Genomic DNA, 22,393 nt, shown 5'->3' with positions numbered 1-22,393 from the left:
ACAACATGCCAGTCTGCTACACTGGGTAGACTGGCAAGAGCTCATGAATCTCAGATGAGAGAACAGTTGCATAGATAGGACCTAAAAGGAGTCTTCCTGCATTCAGGTCTTCAAAAGCATTTTGATAAAAAGAAAATACAATTGAGATGTTAGAAGATGTAGGAGCATGTGTATTGTGATTCATGTACAAACTGCATGCCTGATATCTGTAAGTGACCACAATTCATACAGTAACCGTTATTTTAATTCAAATGATGCATTGAATTATTTCACTGACGTGTGCCTTCAATTACAGAAATGCATGAAATGCAATGAACTTCTAAGATTGTGATAGCACTCGACATGAGCAAAGGACAAATGTAGAACAGTGTAAGGGTCCTCTGACTTTGGATAGATTGCCCTGCGTCTGCTTGTGGCAAGCTGTGAGAAATGTTTCCTGTTGGGCCATCTACCTAAAGTTTTGAAGCAAGATGAAAGGCACAATCCTAACATAAATTAAATACTCTCAAGATAGGGCAAGATTTATAATAAAGTTTTCCTATTGCTCCATCTTCTTTTAAGTTCCCATTAGGATCTCACACAAATTTCCAAGGATGGTTTTTCCTGATGACTTGAACCATTTGGAACGTAAAACCATACAAATGTATTATAATACATCACATCACTCCATGGCACATTTCACTTTCCTGTTCAAATAATAAATACATTTTGAAGCAAACAAATGGACGTAGATGAGTGAAAAACCAAAGATGTACCCATTAATTTATTGTCCTTTTCCTGTAACTGAATGCATAGATCATTTTTCTGTGCTTCCATCTCTGCTAACTGAGCAAGGCATCTAAGATTCAACAAGAAAAACAGAATATTTTACTGATTCCTTAAAAGAATTTCCACTTGACAAACATGACTTCAAGTCATTCTGATAGACCTAAGAACTATAAAAACTACATCCGTTCACAGGTTGTAAAATGGACTTACCTGTCATTCTGTTGTTTAAGGGATTCAATTTGCTTTTTGAACAATTCACTTTGTTCACTTAAAGAATTGTGTTCAATCTGTAGTTCTTTAAGTTGCCTTTCAACTGCTTCAAGGCTGAAAAGAAAGTTTATATAAATGTACAAATTTGAAATTAGATTTATGGATGATATTTTCAAGGAAGTTATTGTCAAAAATACAATTCATTTAACCTTTTAAAAAGTTATGCAAATATAAATATACTTCTGTAAGTTGCTACATCAAGTTCCAATGATGGTACATTCTCTCCTCTCCTACAATGCCCTCAGTGCCTCAAGTTATTTTTCCTAATGTCCTCCCCCATGTATCCATTGTCACTTTGAAATAGGATGCTGAATGAAGGATGCCAGTGGTTTATTAGAAGATCATCCCCTATTCTTGTAGGCAAGTGTTGGACCTCCACACGATAGCATAAAACTGGTAAGATTATTGCTTCGTGCCATACACATGGTCATTTCTTTACAATGAACCACATTAGCATTGCATTTCATTTTTTGAAACGACAGGATGGAAAATTGCACCAAAATCGGAGCAGATACCACTCAAACTTACTTTTGAGCAAGACTCTTTGAAGTAACTTTTAAGGACTCATGTTCTTCAGAAATGGACTGTAGTTTACAATTGTGCTGATAAAGCTCTTCAATATCAGCCTTAGCACGGTCAGATTCCAACAGTTGTGTCTTTAGCGCTCCATCAAGTTCCTCATTTTTTCTCTCTGCTTCCATTAAAAGTGAAGCTAACTGTCGTGCCTACAACTCAAAAAATATCCAAATTTATAAAATGGAACAATTCAGAATGAATGTGCAAAGTAGAGATTGAATCTGCCTTAACATACAAATTAGGAAAAAAAAGTGAAAATTCGATGTTCAAGACATTAAATATTACCCAGGGAATACGCACCTCATCTGTACAAATCATCAGATGTCACTAGTGCATAAATGCAGAGTGACAAGTGATATCAGACAAGCAACACACTGCTGTAACAAGCTTGGTGTCTATGATGGTGGTGAACAAGTAGAGTTCACCATCAATATATGTGAAAGTTGATACCATGTTTGGACATCATGGGGGTGATTCTCCTATTCCAACATGCTAATTTTTTGGTGCGCAGATTGGAAGATACGTGTGTGCGCCGATTCACGCACGTGTTCCTGATTGCATGCACATCCCCTACTGCCAGAAAGCAGGCGCAGTCAGGACCACGCAGGAAACCAGCAGGAAGATCAGGTTAAGTGATTTTAATCCATTTGTCATGTAATTGATATGTCATTATCTGGCCCAGGAATGAATTCTTCAGGCCTGATAGCATCTCCCATCTGCCAGTACAATTTCACTCTGGTGGGATTTAGAGTAGCTCCCCACTTTCAGGAAACTAGCAGGAGACCCCACTGGCGTGAAGGGCAGGGGGCGATGGGAAGAAAAAGAAAGAAAAATCAGAGCCCCCCCAGGAGTTGGCAGTGCTGGCCTGTGCCCTGGCACTGCCCAAGGGACAAAGTGCCCATGCCTGGATGGCACCTGGGCACTGCCCACCAGGCATTGGGCACACTGCCACATAGCGTTCTATGCTTTTTTAAAAAATTGTTCCATCCAAAAAACAATTCACGTAGAATCCAATTCATGGTTCCCACCAGAGAGAGAAACAAAATCCAAGCTGACAAGATGAGGCATTGCATCCTATCTTGGGCTTGATTTGATGCTTCATCTTAACCAAAACGCCAGAATGTCTTTGAAAAATTGCATCAGGCGATGCCTCGGTTAAACCTATTGATTACCCTGATCAGTGGCTCTATCCACTGCCAGGGAAGCATTTTCCTTCACATATAAGTTACAAACCCTAACATCAATGATTCCAATTGAAATTGGCTCAACCCAAAACTCTATACCAAGTGATCAATTAAAATGCCAGTAAAGCGGTAAGGTTAATTAAAAGGAAGAACAGTAAATAACAGTTAATGCCTGAAATCTGTCTCCTGATGCAAATTTCAAAATGAGCAAAATGAAAAGGATTTACTGTGGTTTCTGCCGTGCTTCCCAGCCAAAAGGAATGGATAACTCAGAAGCTGTGCAATTTTCAAAATTATTTATAAACCCCATAAAATTTTTGTTCAATTACAAAAATATTAACCATAATTGATTACGGCCCTTCATTTCCATAGATTGAAAGAATGAAGCTTCTGCAAAATAGATGTGCATTCTACTGGCATTTCACTTTTGATAATTTTTATATGTTACTTATAATTGACATTAATGTGACAAATCCAACAGTGCCTTACTCTGCTACATTTTGAAGATTCTCACAACTTAGAGCCTAGGGAATTAGTCTACACTAGACAATGTTTGGGCAATTTCTGTACTGAAAAAATTCTAATTTGCATTAAGTTATATAATGTAGCCAATCAAAAGATTAATTCAATTAAAAGACTGAATTAAAGAGAGACAGTGGGTGAGATTCTCTGGCTCCTGCTCTGTTTTTCTCAGCCATGCCCCATTTGCTGCCAGTGGATCTTCTGGTCTAGCTACTATCAATGGGAATTCCCAATGAGGCCACATGGTGGAACCAGAGAATCTTGCTGGTGTGAACAGCCAGAGAATTCCAGCCAGTATCTTTTAAAATTAATTATCTATCTCGTGATATATTAAAAATACCTCTGCTTCTGCATGGGCTCTCTGACAGCGGTACTGGGCAATCAAACGATCAGCCTGTGCCAGGGCCAGTGCCTTTGCTTCCAATAGGTCCTGCAAACGGTTTTCTTTAGACTAAACAAAAAAGAGTTAAATTTCAAATATATTCATGCTAAAGATTGTTAGTATCAAAACATGTTCCAAAACATCAATCTGTGATATTGTAAAATATGGAAATCAAATGAAATAAGGATGTTCAACGCCTTGCTCAGTTCACACACTATTGTATCAGAGGGGAGGCATGCAAAAGGTATAATGAAGGACAGCCATCTCTATATGAATCAGTCTGGTGAAACTACCCTACATACCTTCTCTTGGCAAATGCATCCTTTCTTAGGCAAGGCCACCAAACTGCGCACACCACTCCAGGTGTGGTCTCAAAGTCCTGCACAGCTGAGGTAAGATTGAAATTGTCTTGCAAGCAAAACCAACACTTCTTCATACTTGCTTTCATTGATCGGTGTATAAGGACAACCAGCTGCTTCTGTGCATCAACATTTCCCAAACTATCACAATTTAATTAATATTCTAGTTTCCATTTTTCTGACAAAAGTGGATAACTTCATACTTATCCACATTATAAAACAGTTGCCATGTATTTGCCCACTCACTCAAAGTGTAAATCACCTTGAAGCTTCTTTACTTCCTCCTCTTGACTCAAAACATCGCCTAGTTTTTTTTGTCATCAACTTGAAACTATTACTATGATTTCCTCAACCAAACTGTTGATGTACGTTGTGAATAGTTAGGGCCTAAGCATTGATCCCTGTGGTACCCCACTAATCACCACCTTCCACTCAAAAATAGCCATTTATTCTGACCGTTTGAAAAGAAAAATATTACAGGAAAAATGGAGGGCAATCTTATTTAAAGTTTGCTAAACCATGTAAAACAGCAGTTAAAAAAGGAAAGATGTTTCCTCACACTATTTCATATCTCTTAGCTGTCATAGTCTGAACCAAAGTTTAAAAGAAAATTGGATAAATTTTATATTGTTGCACCATAAACTCCCAAAATATTAGGTTCTTGTGAATAAATAAGGGGGTTCTCATAGAAAGCTATAAAATTCCAACAGGATTAGACAGGCAAGCTGCAAGAAAGATGCTCCCTATGGCGTGATGTCCAGAACCAAGGGTCACAGTCTAAAGATACAGAGTAGGCTGCTTAGGACAGACGGGTAGAAATTTCTTCACCCAGAGAGTGGTCAGCCTGTGGAATTCACTATCATAGAAGGTAGTTGAGGCCAAAACACACTGTTTTCAAGAAGCAGTTAGATTTAACACTTGAGGTGAAGGGAATCAAAGGATAGGAAGGAAAGACGGGATCATGCTTTTCAGTTGGATGATCAACCATGTCATAATGAATGGCAGAACAGGCTCGAAGGGCCTCCTTCTATTCCTATTTTCTGTTTCTATAACTCCGTTGCACAAGGCATTGAGATGGAAATGCCAACCTCCAGAATGTCAAATCAAAGATGCCCCAAAGATACACTAGGGAATCCCTTTTGAGGTTTCCAGGTTAAGGCTTGCACAGCAGTTGCTCGGAAGTGCAAACTTTCCCCGAGCAGTTACCCCGCACTGGGAACCATCCAAAGAATCAAACTTTGGATGGTTCTGACTGAATTACATCAGTAGTTATTGAGAGAAGGTTAGAAGAATTACAGCCTCTTATTTTTCACAGCTATTGAACAGACCCATAGAATACCACCCCCCCATACGGCTGACAATGCCCCTTATGCCAAACCCATCCTCCCACCGACAAGAACTCCAAATCATGTGATTCCTCCACCTACTGCAACATCAAACCAGACTTTCATGCTCCCCCACCTCCTGCCATACCCAACATCATCCCCCCCACCCCGCATAATCTCCTCACCCTGTGCATACTAGACATCAACAAACGCCTTCCCCCCCAGACCTGACATGAACCCTTCTCTTCCCCAAGGTCCACCACATACACAACCCTTTCCCCGCCCCACTAGAACAGATGACCCTACCACCCCTGCCCAGGCCCAACTCCAACCCTCTCCTTTCTGAGGCCCACCACATACACTGTCCTCAAAACTGACATTCTCCATTTCGCCTGACAGTTGTACATGTGCTGAGTAACCCTTAAACGAGAACGACGAACGTCACATCATTGTATTAATTATATACCACAAAATGCACCATTGTTACAAGGATAAGAGTAGGACATTAGGACATTTGTTTAAATAGCCAGCTAAAATTGTTGCTGAAACTTGTGTTAAAGAGAAACAAAAAGTGTTTACAAAACATCTCTTGGAACATGCCAACAGGAAGGAACAAACCTGATCAGAAATAGTGCCAGCAAATAGCAGTCCCACACTATGCTGCCTGCCACCTTCAGGACTTCAGGTAACACCTGCCTGTATTCATGGTCAGCTCAGAATCATATAAACAGGCCTGCTCTACGCAATGAGGGTTGTATTTTAAATGATTAATGGATTACATAGAATGGCTGGAGAAACTAGTTCATCTGGTGGAGAGATCCACAACATGACAGCATAATCTTTAATTTAGAACTAGACAATTTAGGAGAAATATGAATGCATCGCTTCACACAAATGTTTGTGGAAACACTTATTACTTTCTTCCCCTTCAAAAGCCTATGGCTACCAAGTCACTGAAATTTTAAATCAAGGTTGATAAAATCAGCCAGTGCCGAATTGAATGGTAAAACAGTTTGAAGAGAAGAAGGGCCTACTCTTGCTCCTATGTCTTTTCTCATGTTTTCATATCAATTTGAAGCAGCTTTGTACTTCAATGCACCTTGCATTGATTATATACATGAGCCATCCCTTCTAACCTCTGCAGAAAGATCTGATGGTCTGATCTCTATTCTGCTGTTAGCCAATATCACAGTTAAACTAGTTACAGGAATTTAAAAATTGCAGCAGTTTTAAATCCAGATAATAAAAAAAACCTTTTCCTCACTTTCTCAAAATAGTGCAACTATGAAATATAAAAGCATTACAGTCAACGGTTTCCTTGTCTAGGCGCTATGTTCTGGAATCCTCCCTCTGAATTTCTTCGCCCTTTTCTCTACTCCTAAGACATTCCTTACAACCTACATCATTGCCCTAATATTTTCTAATGTAGCCCCGTGTCAATTTTTGTCTGCTAGTGCATCTGTGAAGCACATTGAAATATTTCACTGTGCTCAAGACACTATATAAATGCAAGCAGGATGTGTAAAAGTCTATTCAGCTACACAAAAAAATACAAATTTACAAGACACTTAGGAGCAAAGAATTACAATTTCATACATTTTTCCATGCAGTTAATAAGCTCTTCATACCTTTATACATAGTGCTTTTCATATCAGTAAAAACAGCACCAAATCATCAGATGTGACATTTATAGATGCGCAGCGGAGGTAGATTATTAGGCTGATTTCAAAAGCATTACATCACAATGAAGAATTTCACTTTGAACTTGGAGAGTAAATAGTGTAGCTTCTGTTATTCAACACATCATGTTGTTCACATTCAATTGCAAAAGAAACCATATTGAAACCAAGAGAGAATTATAAAATGTTTCAGTATTTTCTTATTTTTGTCAACTTTATGTAACATGTGGTTTCTGTTCCGATAACATATGGCACATATAATTTTGGTTTATTAATTTTCAATCCTACCTGTTTAAAAATATCAAATTCAACAGGTACTTACAGCAAGAGATGAAAGCTTCTGCTCATAGACATCCATCATATCTGACAGCCTCACATCCTTGACTTGTTCCTTCAGCTGTAAAAATATACTAAATGTATTGTTAAGCAGCCAAATAAAAAGACAGTCAATACAGAATGCTCAGCAGCGAAATAAAAATAAATATTTTTACAGGTGTTTATTTCTTGCACAAAACTGACGACAAAATCATTTGTGAAACTCAAGTATATAATATGGCAAATAAAAATTCAACATTTGTGCTTAGAGATCAGCTTCAATACACAATTTCAGGAAACTGTAACAATCAAAAAATTAACCTTTTTTTCAAACAATTACAGCGAAATTTCTTAATGAGACTCAGTCATCAATATAGTCTATGCTATATTGCTCCACTTTCCTCAATTAGACTATTAACATCGATTAAATATGGGAGTTTGGTAGCATGGTGACTAGTAATCTACAGGTATGGATGAATGCTCCAGAGACACAAGTTCAATGTGGTTGACTCTGAGCTACCTTTTGAAATGTCTTAGGAAGCCAGTTTTATTCAAAAAGATGGTTCACAACCACCACCTTATCAAGGGCAATTAAGATTGGGCAATACATGACAGCCTTGCCAGCAATATCCACATTGCAAAACAAGTTAATTTTAAATCTCAGTCAATAACAACCAGGGACTTGTGCCAAAACTGGAAGAGGAGTCTCACAGACTAAATCAATAAATATCTGGACTTAAATATACTCAGATTCATACATTTCACCAACTCCAGCAACATCCAAGGCTCCTCATTACTACCTCTACTGGCAGAATGGTATATAGTCAGGAGGGATAGGTTGTGATTGACTGCAACATTAATGCCATAAGTAAAGCCTCATAGCACTAGATCAAACATGGGCAAGGAAACTTTCTGCTGATTATCAGCTATCATCTTCCCTTGACCCGTAGTTGAAAAAAAAGCACCGAGATGGTAAGGGCACAAACTATATCTTAGCTGGGTGGTACATTAGAATCACAATTGACCCTAACTATGTCAGTGCCAGATTGAGCCTGTGATAGGTGGTGAGCTTACGCAAGGATATTTTGGCCTTGGAGGGAGTGCAGAGGAGGTTTACTAGGCTGATGCTGGAGTTGAGGGGGTTGAGCTATGAGGAGAGGCTGAATAAACTAGGCTTGTACTCGTTAGAGTTTAGAAGAATGAGGGGAGATCTCATTGAGACACATAAGATGACGAATGGGATGGATAGGATAGAGGTGGAGAGGCTCTTCCCGCTCAGAAAGGACAGTGGGACTAGGGGGCACAGCCTCAAGATAAAGGGGGGGTGGTTTAGAACGGAGTTGAGGAAGAACTTCTTCACTCAAAGGGTGGTGAATCTCTGGAATTCTCTGCCTGTTGAAGTGGTGGAGGCTACCTCGCTAAATATTTTTAAGACGCGGGTTGATGGGTTTTTGATAAGAGAGGGGATTAAGGGTTATGGGGAGAGGGCAGGAATGTGGAACTGAGCCACGACAGACCAGCCATGATCTTATTGAATGGCGGGGCAGGCTCGAAGGGCTAGATGGCCTACTCCTGCTCCTATTTCTTATGTTCTTATGAAAACCATGCCTGAACATGCTCTCACAAAGATGTCCATATGTATTTACCCTTGACAGTACTGATTGGAATAATTACTGCAAAGTCCTTCTGGAACCAAGTCCCATCTTCACATTGAAGATTCAGCAGCACTACTCAATAGGATAGATTTAGAAGAAATCTAACACCTCAAAACTGGGGACCCCATGTGCCTTGAGCCATTAGCAGCATCAGAATTGTGTTAAACTGTAATCTGAAGCCTCATGGCCAGATATAGTCCTCACACCAGCATTTCTATCAAGCTGGGGAACCAACTTCCATTCAACGAAGAATGCCAATGACCATGCCAAGTGCAGCACCAGACATACTAAAAACAAAATGCCAAACAGGTTAAGATACAAGCTTACATGCATGCTGGACAGCAGAATCATCATAGTACACATATAACCAAGTGATTCCACATTCAACAGAATAGATCAAATCTCTGGAAACTTGTCATATCCAGTTGTGGATGGCGATGGACTGTTACAACAACTAATGGAAGGAGGTGGGTCCATGAACACCCACATCCTCAATGGTGCTGGAGCTCAGTGCTAAAATGCAAAGAAATATACACAACCATTTTCAAACAGAAGATGTGAATGGATAATCTCTCTCTGCCTCCACCTGAGATCCTCACTATCATAATGCAATGGAATACTGTCCACTTGCCTGGTTGTGCAAAGTCCCACTTACAGTCAAGATGTTTCATCTATGGCTGGCATTCCCATCCACTAACTTGAATCTTTACTCCCTTCACTTTTGGTGCAATATGGTTGCAATGTGTACCATTTACAAGATGTACCTCTGCACCTCACCAAAAATTCTTGAACAGCACCTCCCAAACTAGCAAGCTCTACCAGAGAGAAGGACAAAGACAACAGGCACATGGGAACACCCACACCAAGGCAAACATCTTCCTGAATTGGAAATACACCAGTATTTCTGCATTAAAATCCTGAAACTCCTTCCCAAACAACACTGTGGGAGTACCTTCACTAGCACTTTTAGGTTGCATTCACCAAAACTTTTCAAGGGCACTTAGGGGTGGGTAATAAGTGCTGGCCTAACCAATAATATCTACATCCCATGATGGAATATAAAGATTAATAAGACAATTCACTGGTCCAAAAGCATTTTTAATATCTTCTGAAATAGTGTCAATATTTGCCAGAAGTGAGTGCAATATTAGAAGCAAACAATATATATAAACAAATAACCCATAAAGCCTATTAACATGCAGTACAAACCTCCGTTCCTAATTGTAATTTATCAATCAACTCATGAATATTGGATCTGGCAGCACTGGTTGTACTCGAACATTTAGACATTACAAAACTTGTTGATTGCTGGTGGACAGGAATTTTTTTCATTACATGGTCAGAGCTCTGTTGTTTATATGCATTATTGGCAGCAATGTTTTCCCCAAGTCTGAAAGGAACAAAACAGCACAGGTGTAAAACTTGTCCTCGACCATTTCTACATTCAGGGCAACATATCACAGAAACACAGATTTGCTATGACACAGAAGGAGCCTTTTTGATCCATCAAGAATATAGAAACACACAGGGACTTAGGTGTGCAAGTCCACAAATCCCTGAAGGTGGCAGCACAGGTGGAGAAGGTGGTAAAGAAGGAATATGGTATTCTTGCCTTTATAGGGCACGGTATAGAGTATAAAAGCTGGAGTCTGATATTGCAGCTGTATAGAATGCTGGTTAGGCCACATTTGGAGTACTGCGTCCAATTCTGCCACACTACCAGAAGGATGTGGAGGTTTTAGAGAGAGTGCAGAGAAGGTTTACCAGGATGTTGCCTGGTATGGAGGGTCTTAGCTATGAGGAGAAATTGGATAGACTGGGGTTGTCCTCCCTGGAAAGACGGAGAATGAGGGGAGACCTAATAGAGGTGTACAAAATTATGAAGGGTATAGATAGGGTGTATAGTGGGAAGCTTTTTCCCAGGTCGGAGGTGATGATCACGAGGGGGGTCACAGGCTCAAGGTGAGAGGGGCTAGGTACAACTCGGATATCAGAGGGATGTTTTGTACGCAGAGGGTGGTGGGGGCCTGGAATGCGCTGCCAAGTAGGGTGGTGGAGGCAGACATGCCGGCATAGTTTAAGAATCACCTGGATAGTCACATGAGCAACCTGGGAATGGAGGGATACAAACAAATGGTCTAGTTGGACCAATGCGCGACACAGGCTTGGAGGGCCGAAGGGCCTGTTTCCTGTGCTGTCCCGTTCTTTGTTCTTGTCTGCACCAGCTCTCCAAAGGAGCATGATGACTAAGTGTCATTCTCCTGCCTTTGCCCCAACCCTGTATTTTGGGTGGAATTTTACAACATTTTTTCTAAGTGTCCAGCTAGTCTGAAAATGGGAGACGTCCAGATCTGTTTTTTTGGGCGAGTTTTCACTCCCCCACCAATCAGGTACCCACTCCTCCCCCACTGCATGCAGAATGGCAGCTAATGGTCTCTTCCCACAGGCTCCAGTCAGCACTGCCCAAGGCTCTAACTCCGGGGGGGTTCTTAATGGCCTCCAGTTCCACTGGCGAGGCCAACACAACTGTTCTCTGTTCATGGGGAGCAGGTGTTTTCCTTGCCGGAGAGAACTTCCCCAGGCGAGGCTATAAAGGCAAGCGATCCTGACGATTGAGCACCAGGCTTGCTAAACACATACAAATCACTGTATTAATAAATTTAAATTAATCAATCAGCTTCTCAACCATTTCCGGCGAGTGACTGATGATGCCAGAAATCCGGGTGTCGTAACATCATGCCAGTTGCGAAAATCAGCACCAAATCATGCTAGCTGCTTTATGCCCAATTTTGCAACATTTTCCTATCGCAAAAAGGGCGTGAAGTGGTGTAAAATTCCACCATTATTTCTATTCAAGAAATCATCTAATGCCCTCTTGAATGCCTTGATTAAATCTGTTTCCACCACACTACCAGGCAAGGCATTCCAGAGCCAAACCACTCATTGCGTGGAAAGATTTTTCTCATCACATTTGCTTCTTTCGCAAATGACTTAATCTGTGCTTTCTCATTCTTGATCATGTTACAAGAGGAAACAGTTTCTCCTTATTTATTCTGTCTAGCTCCCTTATGATTATAAGCATCTCTACCAAATCTCCTCTTAGCTTTCTTCTCTCCAAGGGGAGCAGTGCTAATTTCGCCAACCTATCCTCATAACTGCATCTCTGGATTCATTCTTGTAAACCTCTTCTGCATTCTTACCCTCCCTACAGTGCTGCACCCAGAACTGTGCACAGTATTCCAGCTGAGGTCCAACTAGAATCCTCCTTGGTTTTGTACTCTATGCCATTATCAACAAACCCAGAATAATATGTGCTTTATTAATTGTTCTCACCACCCATCCTGCAGCCTTCAATGATCTATGCACATATACAACCAGGTCCCTATGGTCCGGCACCCTTTTGAGAATTTTACCCTTTATTTCATATTATTTCTTCATGTGCTTTCTGGCAAAATGCATCAGCTCACATTTCTTCACATCAAACATCATCTATCAGTTATTCCACTTATTTGTCCACTTCACCAACTTCTCTATGTTCTTTTAAAATTCTACACTATCCCTCTCTTCAGCTTACAATGCAAATTTTGCATATTCCGCAAACTTTGAAAATGTCATCTGTACATCAACATCTAGATCATTAATATATATCAAGGGTCCCAATGCTAATCCTTGTAGTGGTGTTCCACAAGCCTTCTTTATGCCTGAAATATATCTATTTATCATTACTTTTTGCCTACTATTCAGCTAATTTTGTACCCCAGTGCTGTTGTCTTTTTGTTCCATGAGTGATAGTTTTTCTCAAGTCTGTTGCATGGCAAAGTACTGAATGCCTTCTGAGAGTCATGAATGCCACAACAGCATTACACTCTTCGATCACTTTTATTACTTCTCCAAAAAATTCCAGTAAGTAGTCTCACAACACCAAGTTAAAGTCCAAAAGGTTTATTTGGTAGCACGAGCTTTTGAAGCACTGCTCCTTCATCAGGTGAGTCACTCATCTGATGAAGGAGCAGCGCTCCAAAAGCTTGTGCTATCAAATAAACCTGTTGGACTTTAACCTGGTGCTATGAGACTTCTTACTGCACCCACTCCAGTCCAACTCTGGCACCTCCAAGCCTAAAAATGTTAGTAATTAGATAAACATGATCCTTCCCTTTAGAAATCTAGACTGGCTCTTCTGAATCAACCCATATTCCTCCAGGTGACTACTAATTATCTTCCAAGTAATATTTTCCGATGTTGAATTAACTTACTTATAATTACTGGGGCTATTCTTACTCCATTTTGAGCAAGGCAATGACATTTGCAAATCTCCAGTCCTCTGGAACCGGCCTGAATCAGAAAAGACTGGAAGATTATGGCCAGTGGCTCTGAAATTTCCATTCTCACTTCCTTTTCAATATTCTTTGATGCATCTCAGCTGGTCCCAATCCCTTGTCAACTTTCAGTACCAATAATCTATTCAACATTTCCTCATCATCAATCTTGAACCCTTTCAGGGAAAATTTCCTCATCTCTCACCATGTCCAGGAGAAAATTAACACAATTGTAATTACACAGCAGGGAAATTTCAAAACATACCAGAAGTTTTAAATTCAGCCAAAATGTTGAAAACAAAATATATAGAAGGAAATAGGTAATATTGATGATGTAATTCATTGTGTAACAGATTTTGCATTGTATTTTAAGAAGGATAATTTATCAATAACAGTTAACCTCCGAGTCATCCATTTCAGCTAATCAAACCACTGAGCCTCAATTCCATAAGTTCTTCCCATACATCAACTTAAGTTTAGTAGGCAGCATATTGAATGACCTGTCTGTACTGTGAAGTACTTGCAATTCAGAAACCAGAAAAGATATTCTGGCTGCTGAAAGGACTCATAGTAAATACTATTCCATGTTGCAACAAAGTTCACTTTTTGCAGTTAGATTACGTTTGAGTGTAATCTGTGCCATAACAAACTAAACAACATGTTTTCCCCATATTTTGCAACATATAGGAAGTAGTTCTTAGAACTTGGCATACCATTTGAAAATAACAAGACATCAACACTGTCAGCTTGTTAAAATATGAACTTGCTAATTACAAAAAATGTTGGAAATTTTCAGCAGGTCAAGTAGCATTTGTGGAGATGTTGTAGGTAAAATGTTAGAATCCGTCATCAAGGAGGAAATAGCAAGGCATCTTGAGGGGAATTGCTTGATAGGGCGGACGCAGCACGGTTTCGTTAAGGGGAAGTCATGTCTGACAAATTTACTGGAGTTCTATGAGGATGTGTCTAGGGCGGTGGATAGAGGAGAGCCGGTGGATGTGGTGTTTCTTGATTTTCAGAAGGCGTTTGACAAAGTACCTCACAAGAGGTTATTGCAGAAGGTCAGGGGGCATGGAGTTGGGGGTAGGGTGTTAGCGTGGATAGAGGGTTGGTTGTCAAATAGGAGGCAGAGAGTGGGGGTCAATGGGTGCTATTCGGATTGGCGGTTGGTGACCAGTGGACTGCCCCAGGGGTCGGTGCTGGGGCCTCAGCTATTTACCATTTATATAGATGATCTGGAGGAGGGAACCGAGTGTATGGTGTCGAAATTTGCTGATGACACCAAGATTGGTGGAACGGCAAATTGCACGGAGGGTGTGGAGAGTCTGCAGAAGGATCTAAATAGGCTGGGCGAATGGGCCAGGAACTGGAAAACGGAACTTAATGTTGGCAAGTGCGAGGTGGTCCACTTTGGTAGGAATAATGGTAGGAAGGATTATTACTTACATGGCGAAAACTGCAGCAGGCAACAGTGCAGAGGGACCTCGGGGTCCTTGTGCATGAGTCGCAAAAACCCAGCTTGCAGGTACAGCAGGTGGTCAGGAAGGCGAATGGGATGCTGGCCTTCATCGCGAGGGGGATTGAATATAAAAGTAGGGAGGTCTTGCTGCGGCTGTATAGGGCATTGGTAAGGCCGCAGCTGGAGTACTGTGTGCAGTTTTGGGCGCCGTACTTATGCAAGGATATTTTGGCCTTGGAGGGAGTGCAGAGGAGGTTTACTAGGCTGATGCTGGAGTTGAGGGGGTTGAGCTATGAGGAGAGGCTGAATAAACTAGGCTTGTACTCGTTAGAGTTTAGAAGAATGAGGGGAGATCTCATTGAGATGTATAAGATGATGAATGGGATGGATAGGATAGAGGTGGAGAGGCTCTTCCCGCTCAGAAAGGACAGTAGGACTAGAGGGCACAGCCTCAAGATAAAGGGGGGGAGGTTTAGAATGGAGTTGAGGAAGAACTTCTTCACTCAAAGGGTGGTGAATCTCTGGAATTCTCTGCCCGTTGACGTGGTGGAGGCTACCTCGCTAAACATTTTTAAGACGCGGATTGATGGGTTTTTGATAAGAGAGGGGATTAAGGGTTATGGGGAGAGGGCAGGAATTGGAACTGAGCCACGACAGATCAGCCATGATCTTATTGAATGGCGGGGCAGGCTCGAAGGGCTAGATGGCCTACTCCTGCTCCTATTTCTTATGTTCTTATGTATTGACATTTCAAGTCAATGACCAAATCAAATCAAAGATCTTCTACCTAACCTATTTCTCTCTCCACAGAAGTCATCTGATCTAATTATTTTCAGCATTCTATTTTGACTTCAGATTTCTAGCTTTTGAAATATTTTGCTTTTATTGTAGCCTAATATTTACTGTTGGTAATATCCAATAAATGTTTAACTTGCTTGTTTGGCATCCCTCTGTCCACTATTTTAGTTGAGGTGCTATCCAAGCGATGTAACTAATATCGACAAAATGTAGATTTATTAATTTACATTGGTTATCAAATTGATGGCACATGATCACGATGATTCTCAGCATGCAACAAAAAAAATCAAATACGTTTAACACTTACTTTATAGCAGGAAAATCAGGCAAAGGTGCTGCCTCAAATAGAATTTTTAATGCAAGCTGTACATGCTCTCTATGTTCAGACGTCAAAGCAAACGACAATGGTGAAGTAAGTCGTTGGTCCTGAAGAAACATTAAAAAACTGTAAACAGCAAAAAAATCCATATTTTGTACCATTATTTAGGTTTACTATTTTTACTTTCCTCCATGGCATCCTGAAGGGACGTAAACACTGAATAGCTCTGTCATTCTTCAGAAAGGACAGACAGAAAAAGAAAAGGTAGTGGAGTTGCATTGTTGATTAAAGAAGATATTGATACAATACTGACGGAAGATATTAGCATAGAAAATATGGAATCTGTATGGGTCAAGTTAAGAAACACCAAGGGACAGAAAAAAAATTGTGGGGTCATATACAGACCACCAAATTGTAGTGGTAACGTTGGGAATAGCATTAGACAGGAAATCAGAGGTGTACGTGATAAAGGAACATCTATGATTATAGGTGACTTTAATCTGCATATAGACCGAGAGTGTCAAATTAGTCACAGTACAATAGAGAAGAAATTTCTGGGGCGTATTCGGGATGGTTTTCCAGGCCAATACATTGAGGAACCAACAAGGGAACAGGCCATCTTGGACTGAATATTGTATAATGAGAGAGGATTAGTTGGCAATCTAGCTGCGATAGAACTCTTGGGGATGAATGAACATAACGTGATAGAGTTCTTTATCATGGGGGATGGTGAGGTTGTGATTCAGGCCAGGGTCCTGAATCTCAATAATGGTAACAATGACATACAAGGCATGCGTTGGACCAGAAAAATTACTGAAAGGAAGGACAGTGGACTGGCAATGGCAGGCATTCGAGGAACTCCAAAAGTTGTTTATTCTTATTTGGACAAGAGCGGAAAAGGAACTGCAACCAAACCACAGCTTACAAGAGAAATTAAAGGTAGTATTAGATTCAAAGAGGAAGCATACAAATTGGCAAGAAAAAGTGGTGGACCTGAGGATAGGGAACAGTTTATAATGCAGCAAAATTAGACCAAGAGACTGATTAAGGGGTAGAGCACGAAAGTAACCTAGCAGGAACATAAATACTGACCGGAAAAGTTTTGATAGGTTTGTAAAGAGAAAAAGACTGACAAAAATGAATGTAGGCCTCTTAGTCAGAAATGGGGGACTTTATAATGGGAACAAAAATGACTTTGGACTCTGGAATGGTTTTTACAGAATGGAGAGTAGCTAATGTAAGTCTGCTATTCAAAAAAGGGAAGTATAGAGAAAATAGGAAACTATAGACCAGTGACAGACCTAATAGGGAAGTTGCTAGAGTCCTTTATCAAGGATTTCGTAAGACAGCATTTGGAAAGCAGTGCTATAATCAGACAAAGTCAATATGGATTTACAAAGGGAAATCACGCTTGACAAATCAACTGGAATTCTTTGAGGACGTAACTCATTGAGTTGGGAGAACTGGTAGATATAGTTTATTTAGACTTTTGACAAGATCTCACATAGCAGTGGACTATGTAAAGTTAAAGCACATGGGATTGCAGGTAATGTCTTGAGATAGATAGAAAGCTAGTTAGCAGACATGAAGCAAAGAGTTGGAACAAGTCAATCTTTTTTCAACTGACATGCAGTGACTAGTGGGGTATCACCAAGATCTGTGTTAGGATCCCAACTGTTCACATTATATATTAATGATTTGGATGAGGGAACTAAGTGTATGATCACCAAATTTGCAGAAAGGTTGGGTGAAGGGTAAGCTGCGAGGAGGATTCAGAGATGCTTCAGCATAGTTTGAAAGGCTGAGTGAGTGGGCATTTGCAATATAATGCAGATAAATGCAAGGTTATTTATTTCAGAAGCAAAAACAGGAAGGCAGATTATTTGAAAGAGTGTAAATTGGGAGAGGTGGATACTCAGTAAGACCTTGGGGTCCTCATGCATCAGTCACTGAAAGTAAGCACACAGTTACAGCAGGAAATAAAGGCAGCAAATGGTATGTTGGCCTTTATAGTAAAAGGATTTGAGCATTGGCATAGGGATGTTGCATTGTAATTGTGCAGAGATTTGGTGAGGCCACACCTGGAGTATTGAGTGCTGTTTTGGTGTTCTTATCTGAGGAAGGATGTTCTCGTTATAGCGGGAATAGAGAGAAGATTTATCAGGCCGATTCCTGGACTGGCAAGACTGTCAAATAAGGAGAGACTAATTTGGTTAGGATTATATTCAGTTATAAGAGTGACACTCTAATAAAACACTCATATATAAATGAGTGTTCCTCATGGCAGCAGAGTCTAAAACTAGGGCTCATATTTTGAGTTCAAGGGGTAAATCTTTTAGGTCTGAGGAGAGGAGAAGAGAAATCTCTTCATCTAAAGAGTGGTGAATCTGTGGAATTCACTACCACAGAAAGTAGCTGAGGCCAAAACGTTGTGTGATTTCAAGAAGGAACAAAATTATAATGAATAGCGGAACAAGCTCTAATGGCTAAATGGCCTACTCTTGCTTCTATTTACTATGTATGTTTCTATGTACGACAGAGACTTACGATGAAAATGAAAGATTATGGACAATTTACACAAATTTCCTTACAAAGGTAATATGTGCAAATATCATAGCACATGGCTGGACTTAAGAGGTATAATAGTTTCAAGATGAAAATAAAAAGATCTGAACAGATTCATGGACATTAAATTTTGCAATTGATTAACAAAATATCTCAGAAATAAAAGGGGTCAATTAGATGGAATGATTTGTGGAATGTTTGGCTTTTTCTGTATTAAATAGGTTACAAAATAGAAACAAAAAAATATTTTAAGTGTCATGGCACTTTAGAAATAATATGAAGCTTAATCCACACAGACATATCTGAGGGCCAAGTCCTAATCCTTTGCAGTACCCGACTGATTACAGCCTGCCAACCTGAAAATGATCTGTTTATTGCTCATCTATTTTCTGTCTGCTTACCAATCCTCAATTCATGATAACACTGGCCCAATTCTATAAGTCTTCATTTTGTGTATCTGGTAGCTAAGTATGACAACTTCATATCCTAGTATTTAATGCTTGAGAAATTATTGCTGATCTACTGTTAGAATGAAATTTCTGGAGGACAAATTGGACAACATTCTGATTTCTGCATTTATCTGCACATACAGATGCTGGAAGTTAATGTCCAATTTGCTCTAAAAATTGGTTAAGTTATTATGTTCTGGTCCCTACAAAACACACTAGAAAAAAAGGGCTTATCCATTCAAGTGAATTTTCAACAGCAGGTAAGTTTTAATTACTGTGAAACAACCTTTAACATTGAAGATTTGTTTTTTGTTTAAGTATGAATTTGCATTTCTTCAGTTTTTAATAATAGTTGAAGATATAAAAGTTTATCTTGTCAACTCCTTTATATGTACATGATTTGCCTGAATTAAAAATGCTATTTTGAACTGGGTTCGACTCAGAGTGCCTCTGAGGAGTTGATTTAAGGCATCATGGCATGGCTTCCTCTGTTGCTTATTTTCATCCTCATAACTTTGCCACACCCAATTTCCACAAGCTTTCCCAGCTCTATAATTTCCATTATCACTCCACTCCACTCGCACTGGCATCTTATACATCTCTCCCTTTCCCTACAAATGCCCAGAATTCACCTACTCTGATGATTGGTCCTGCAGCTACCTGGTTTCTAATGTTTGGTATGCCCTGTCTAAAACTCACCCAGAGGAAGCTGGTAACTAGAAGACACAGACTTAACATAATTGGCAAAAGAATCAGAGGTGTCATAAGGAATCTTTTTCAACCTATCAAGTATTGTGCTCTGGAACTGACCAGTGATCTTTGTTGAGGGTGGCACCTATCATTAGGCTCCCCATCATGACCTCAAGTTGCCAAGCAAAACCTACAAAAAAAGCAAAGGCACCTGCAAGTTTAATGAATGGCAAGTGCCATCCATTCACCACAGCATCTTACTACAATTAGGTAGCACAGGGTAAAAAGTCAGGTGAGTGGGGAGTTCTGATCACAAACGGGGCATATAAAGGCACACACTCGTTTACAGAATACTGATTAAAATGTGAGTCTTACATGCACTGTTTGTGATCAGAACTCCCCACTCACCTGACGAAGGAGCAGAGCTCCGAAAGCTAGTGGCGTATGTTATTAAATAAACCTGTTGGACTTTAACCTGGTGTTGTGAGACTTCTTACTGTGTTTACCCAAGTCCAATGCTGACATCTCCACATCATGACTACCTAATTGTGACATTTATCTCCAAATTTAAGATATACACTTAACAAGCAATACGTTATTTTTAATTTGAATAAAGCAGAAAGAAAAAAGATATCCCACAGAAGTTGTTTTTTAGACCCAGTCTAAGTATTACCTGCAAAATCTTATAAAAGCTTGCTTCCATGTTCGGCACCAACTGTTTGACACTGTTCATAAGGCTGAGAGTCTTCAGGACAACATCTGCACCTATTTTACTGTCAATGTAAAGCAGAAGAAAAAGCACCAATTCAGAAAGACGTCAATGAAAAACTCATTCTAGACTCCAAATCTTGTTATAATTAACTTCCATATACAGTCCCTGATAAACATAAACGTGTCAATACGCCATGAACGAATTTTGAAATTTGAGCTTCATAAATCCATTTCCTGTAGCTAATACTAGAAAACAAAACTATTTGGTAATTCAGTTTAAAAGCATTTTATTGAGCAACAACCTGCTTAGTAGAGAAGCATCAATGAATGGTGAGGGATCATTCAATTAATTTTGATAGCATTTAACAAAGGTTTTTCCAGGGCTTATGAGCAAGATTTTCTGGCCTCCCCTCAGTGCTTTTAAAAAAAAAGAATGGTATGCATTTAGCCATTGTCAACAGGCATTTCCAATTAAGCCACCCCACACGTCCAGGGAACCTGTGGCAGGGGGTGTATTGTCAGTGGGACCAGAGAATCCCACTAGCATGAAAAGACAGAGAATTCCAGCTTACGACTATGCGAATAGTTGTTACCAAGAATAATAGAATTCCAACACAGGAAAAGCCCACGCTGCGTACCATGTCTGCATTGGTAGATCTAATTAATCGAACCTTCTGCTCTTTGCCCCAGCCTTTTATAATTTTTCCACTGAAGTATTTATAAACTTTCTTTGAAAGTAACTATTAAGGTCGATTCTACCAGCTTTTCAAGCTGCTCCATTCCAGAGCACAACACTTGTGTAAAATTAAATTTTCCTCATGTTGCCTCTGATTCTTCTGCCAATCACTTTAAATTTGTATCCTTTGGTTGCCAACCCTACTGCCACTGGTAGTTGAAGAACCATCACTGATCAGGTGGATTCTGGGATTGTGGGGGAAGAGAACAGATTTATAAAAAACTCAGATCACACGAAAGAATGTTATTGGGAAAGAGAGTTGAAAAAGCACCTGGGAATAGGGTGTACTAAAGCCAGAAAGATTTTAAAGATAATGCATTATTACCACTCTTCCATTTACAAACAAATTATCAATTCTATTAACACTGTTAATCAGTGTTTTTGAATTAATAAATGAAGTGTGAACAAGTCAGGAGGAAACATCTTTCCTTTCTGCCATTATCAAGTATTCCTATGTTTAATAGGCCTTACCACTAGTCACTCTAGTAAATTTACTCTATTGGTGCCAGTTAGTAAAGCTCTGATGAATTTTGATAGACCCATCGTCACTGCACATTAGATTCAACGTAAAACATTTTTCTTTAAGCAATTAACAAATCTCTCAGCAATGCATATTGTAGAACTTTTATCAAGTATTTACTTAAAATAACTACTTTATTCCATACCTTAACATTTTCCTTGCTTTTTCTTAAACTTTGCAAGACAACCCTATGCTTACCATAGCTCCACATCTGTGATATTGCTTCGTAGGCCAATTTCCATCCTATTGTATGTGAATTGATATTCCAGAATTGAGACACAATTTCTGGCTGTGAGAACCTTAGCAACGTGCAATTTCATTGTTTCATCTCCACAAAGCAGTAAAACATAGTTAAAGAAAAGGACACATGTTTTGTTCATTTCCTGCTTCTTCAAATACAGCTCAGCTTTATATGCTACAATTTTAATAGTCTAAGACTGGTTCTCAAGTCATTAGGTTGTTGACTAGTCAGGTTAAAAACACAAAATTGTAATGAATCCAAAAAAATTGATCATTTAGTATTTGTCAAATTATACACAAGTTTTAGCATCAGAAAGTTATACTGTACTCAATGAATTACTTTCCATAAAAAAATTGCCAGTGCTTCAGAAAGGCTTGTGACATTGACAGTTTATTAAGCTCAACTATCATAACAAGACAAGGAACTCACAATGGTGTAACATGTCAACTTCTATAATGACATCCAGAACAAGGAACACACTCAAAAGTGATATTACCAAATCGGTGGAATCTAAAGTCAACAAATCAAGTTATTACATTGACTAATTTGTTGTT

General features: G+C 39.6%; 1 protein-coding gene across 2 annotated transcripts in view; it reads right to left on the bottom strand.

Moving 5' to 3' along the window:
* cip2a (cellular inhibitor of PP2A) overlaps window positions 1–22,393 on the bottom strand; it is a 60,145-nt gene that overhangs the window by 5,463 nt on the left and 32,289 nt on the right. For both annotated transcript variants that reach the window (XM_080203220.1, XM_080203219.1), the window contains exons 12-20: window positions 21,797–21,938; window positions 20,305–20,404; window positions 15,916–16,034; window positions 10,245–10,425; window positions 7,388–7,462; window positions 3,661–3,771; window positions 1,567–1,763; window positions 979–1,092; window positions 756–838 (exon numbers count right to left, since the gene is read on the bottom strand). In XM_080203220.1, coding sequence (XP_080059346.1) covers window positions 756–838; window positions 979–1,092; window positions 1,567–1,763; window positions 3,661–3,771; window positions 7,388–7,462; window positions 10,245–10,425; window positions 15,916–16,034; window positions 20,305–20,404; window positions 21,797–21,938 — 1,122 coding nt within the window. The remainder of the gene's footprint in view (window positions 1–755; window positions 839–978; window positions 1,093–1,566; window positions 1,764–3,660; window positions 3,772–7,387; window positions 7,463–10,244; window positions 10,426–15,915; window positions 16,035–20,304; window positions 20,405–21,796; window positions 21,939–22,393) is intronic.

This window comes from Carcharhinus amblyrhynchos, chromosome 15, assembly GCF_965287045.1.
Source record: "Carcharhinus amblyrhynchos chromosome 15, sCarAmb.v2.hapA, whole genome shotgun sequence".
NCBI classification, from domain to species: Eukaryota; Metazoa; Chordata; class Chondrichthyes; order Carcharhiniformes; family Carcharhinidae; genus Carcharhinus; species Carcharhinus amblyrhynchos.
The sequence above is the reverse complement of the archived record's forward strand: the minus strand, read 5'-3'. Positions and strand labels throughout refer to the sequence as shown.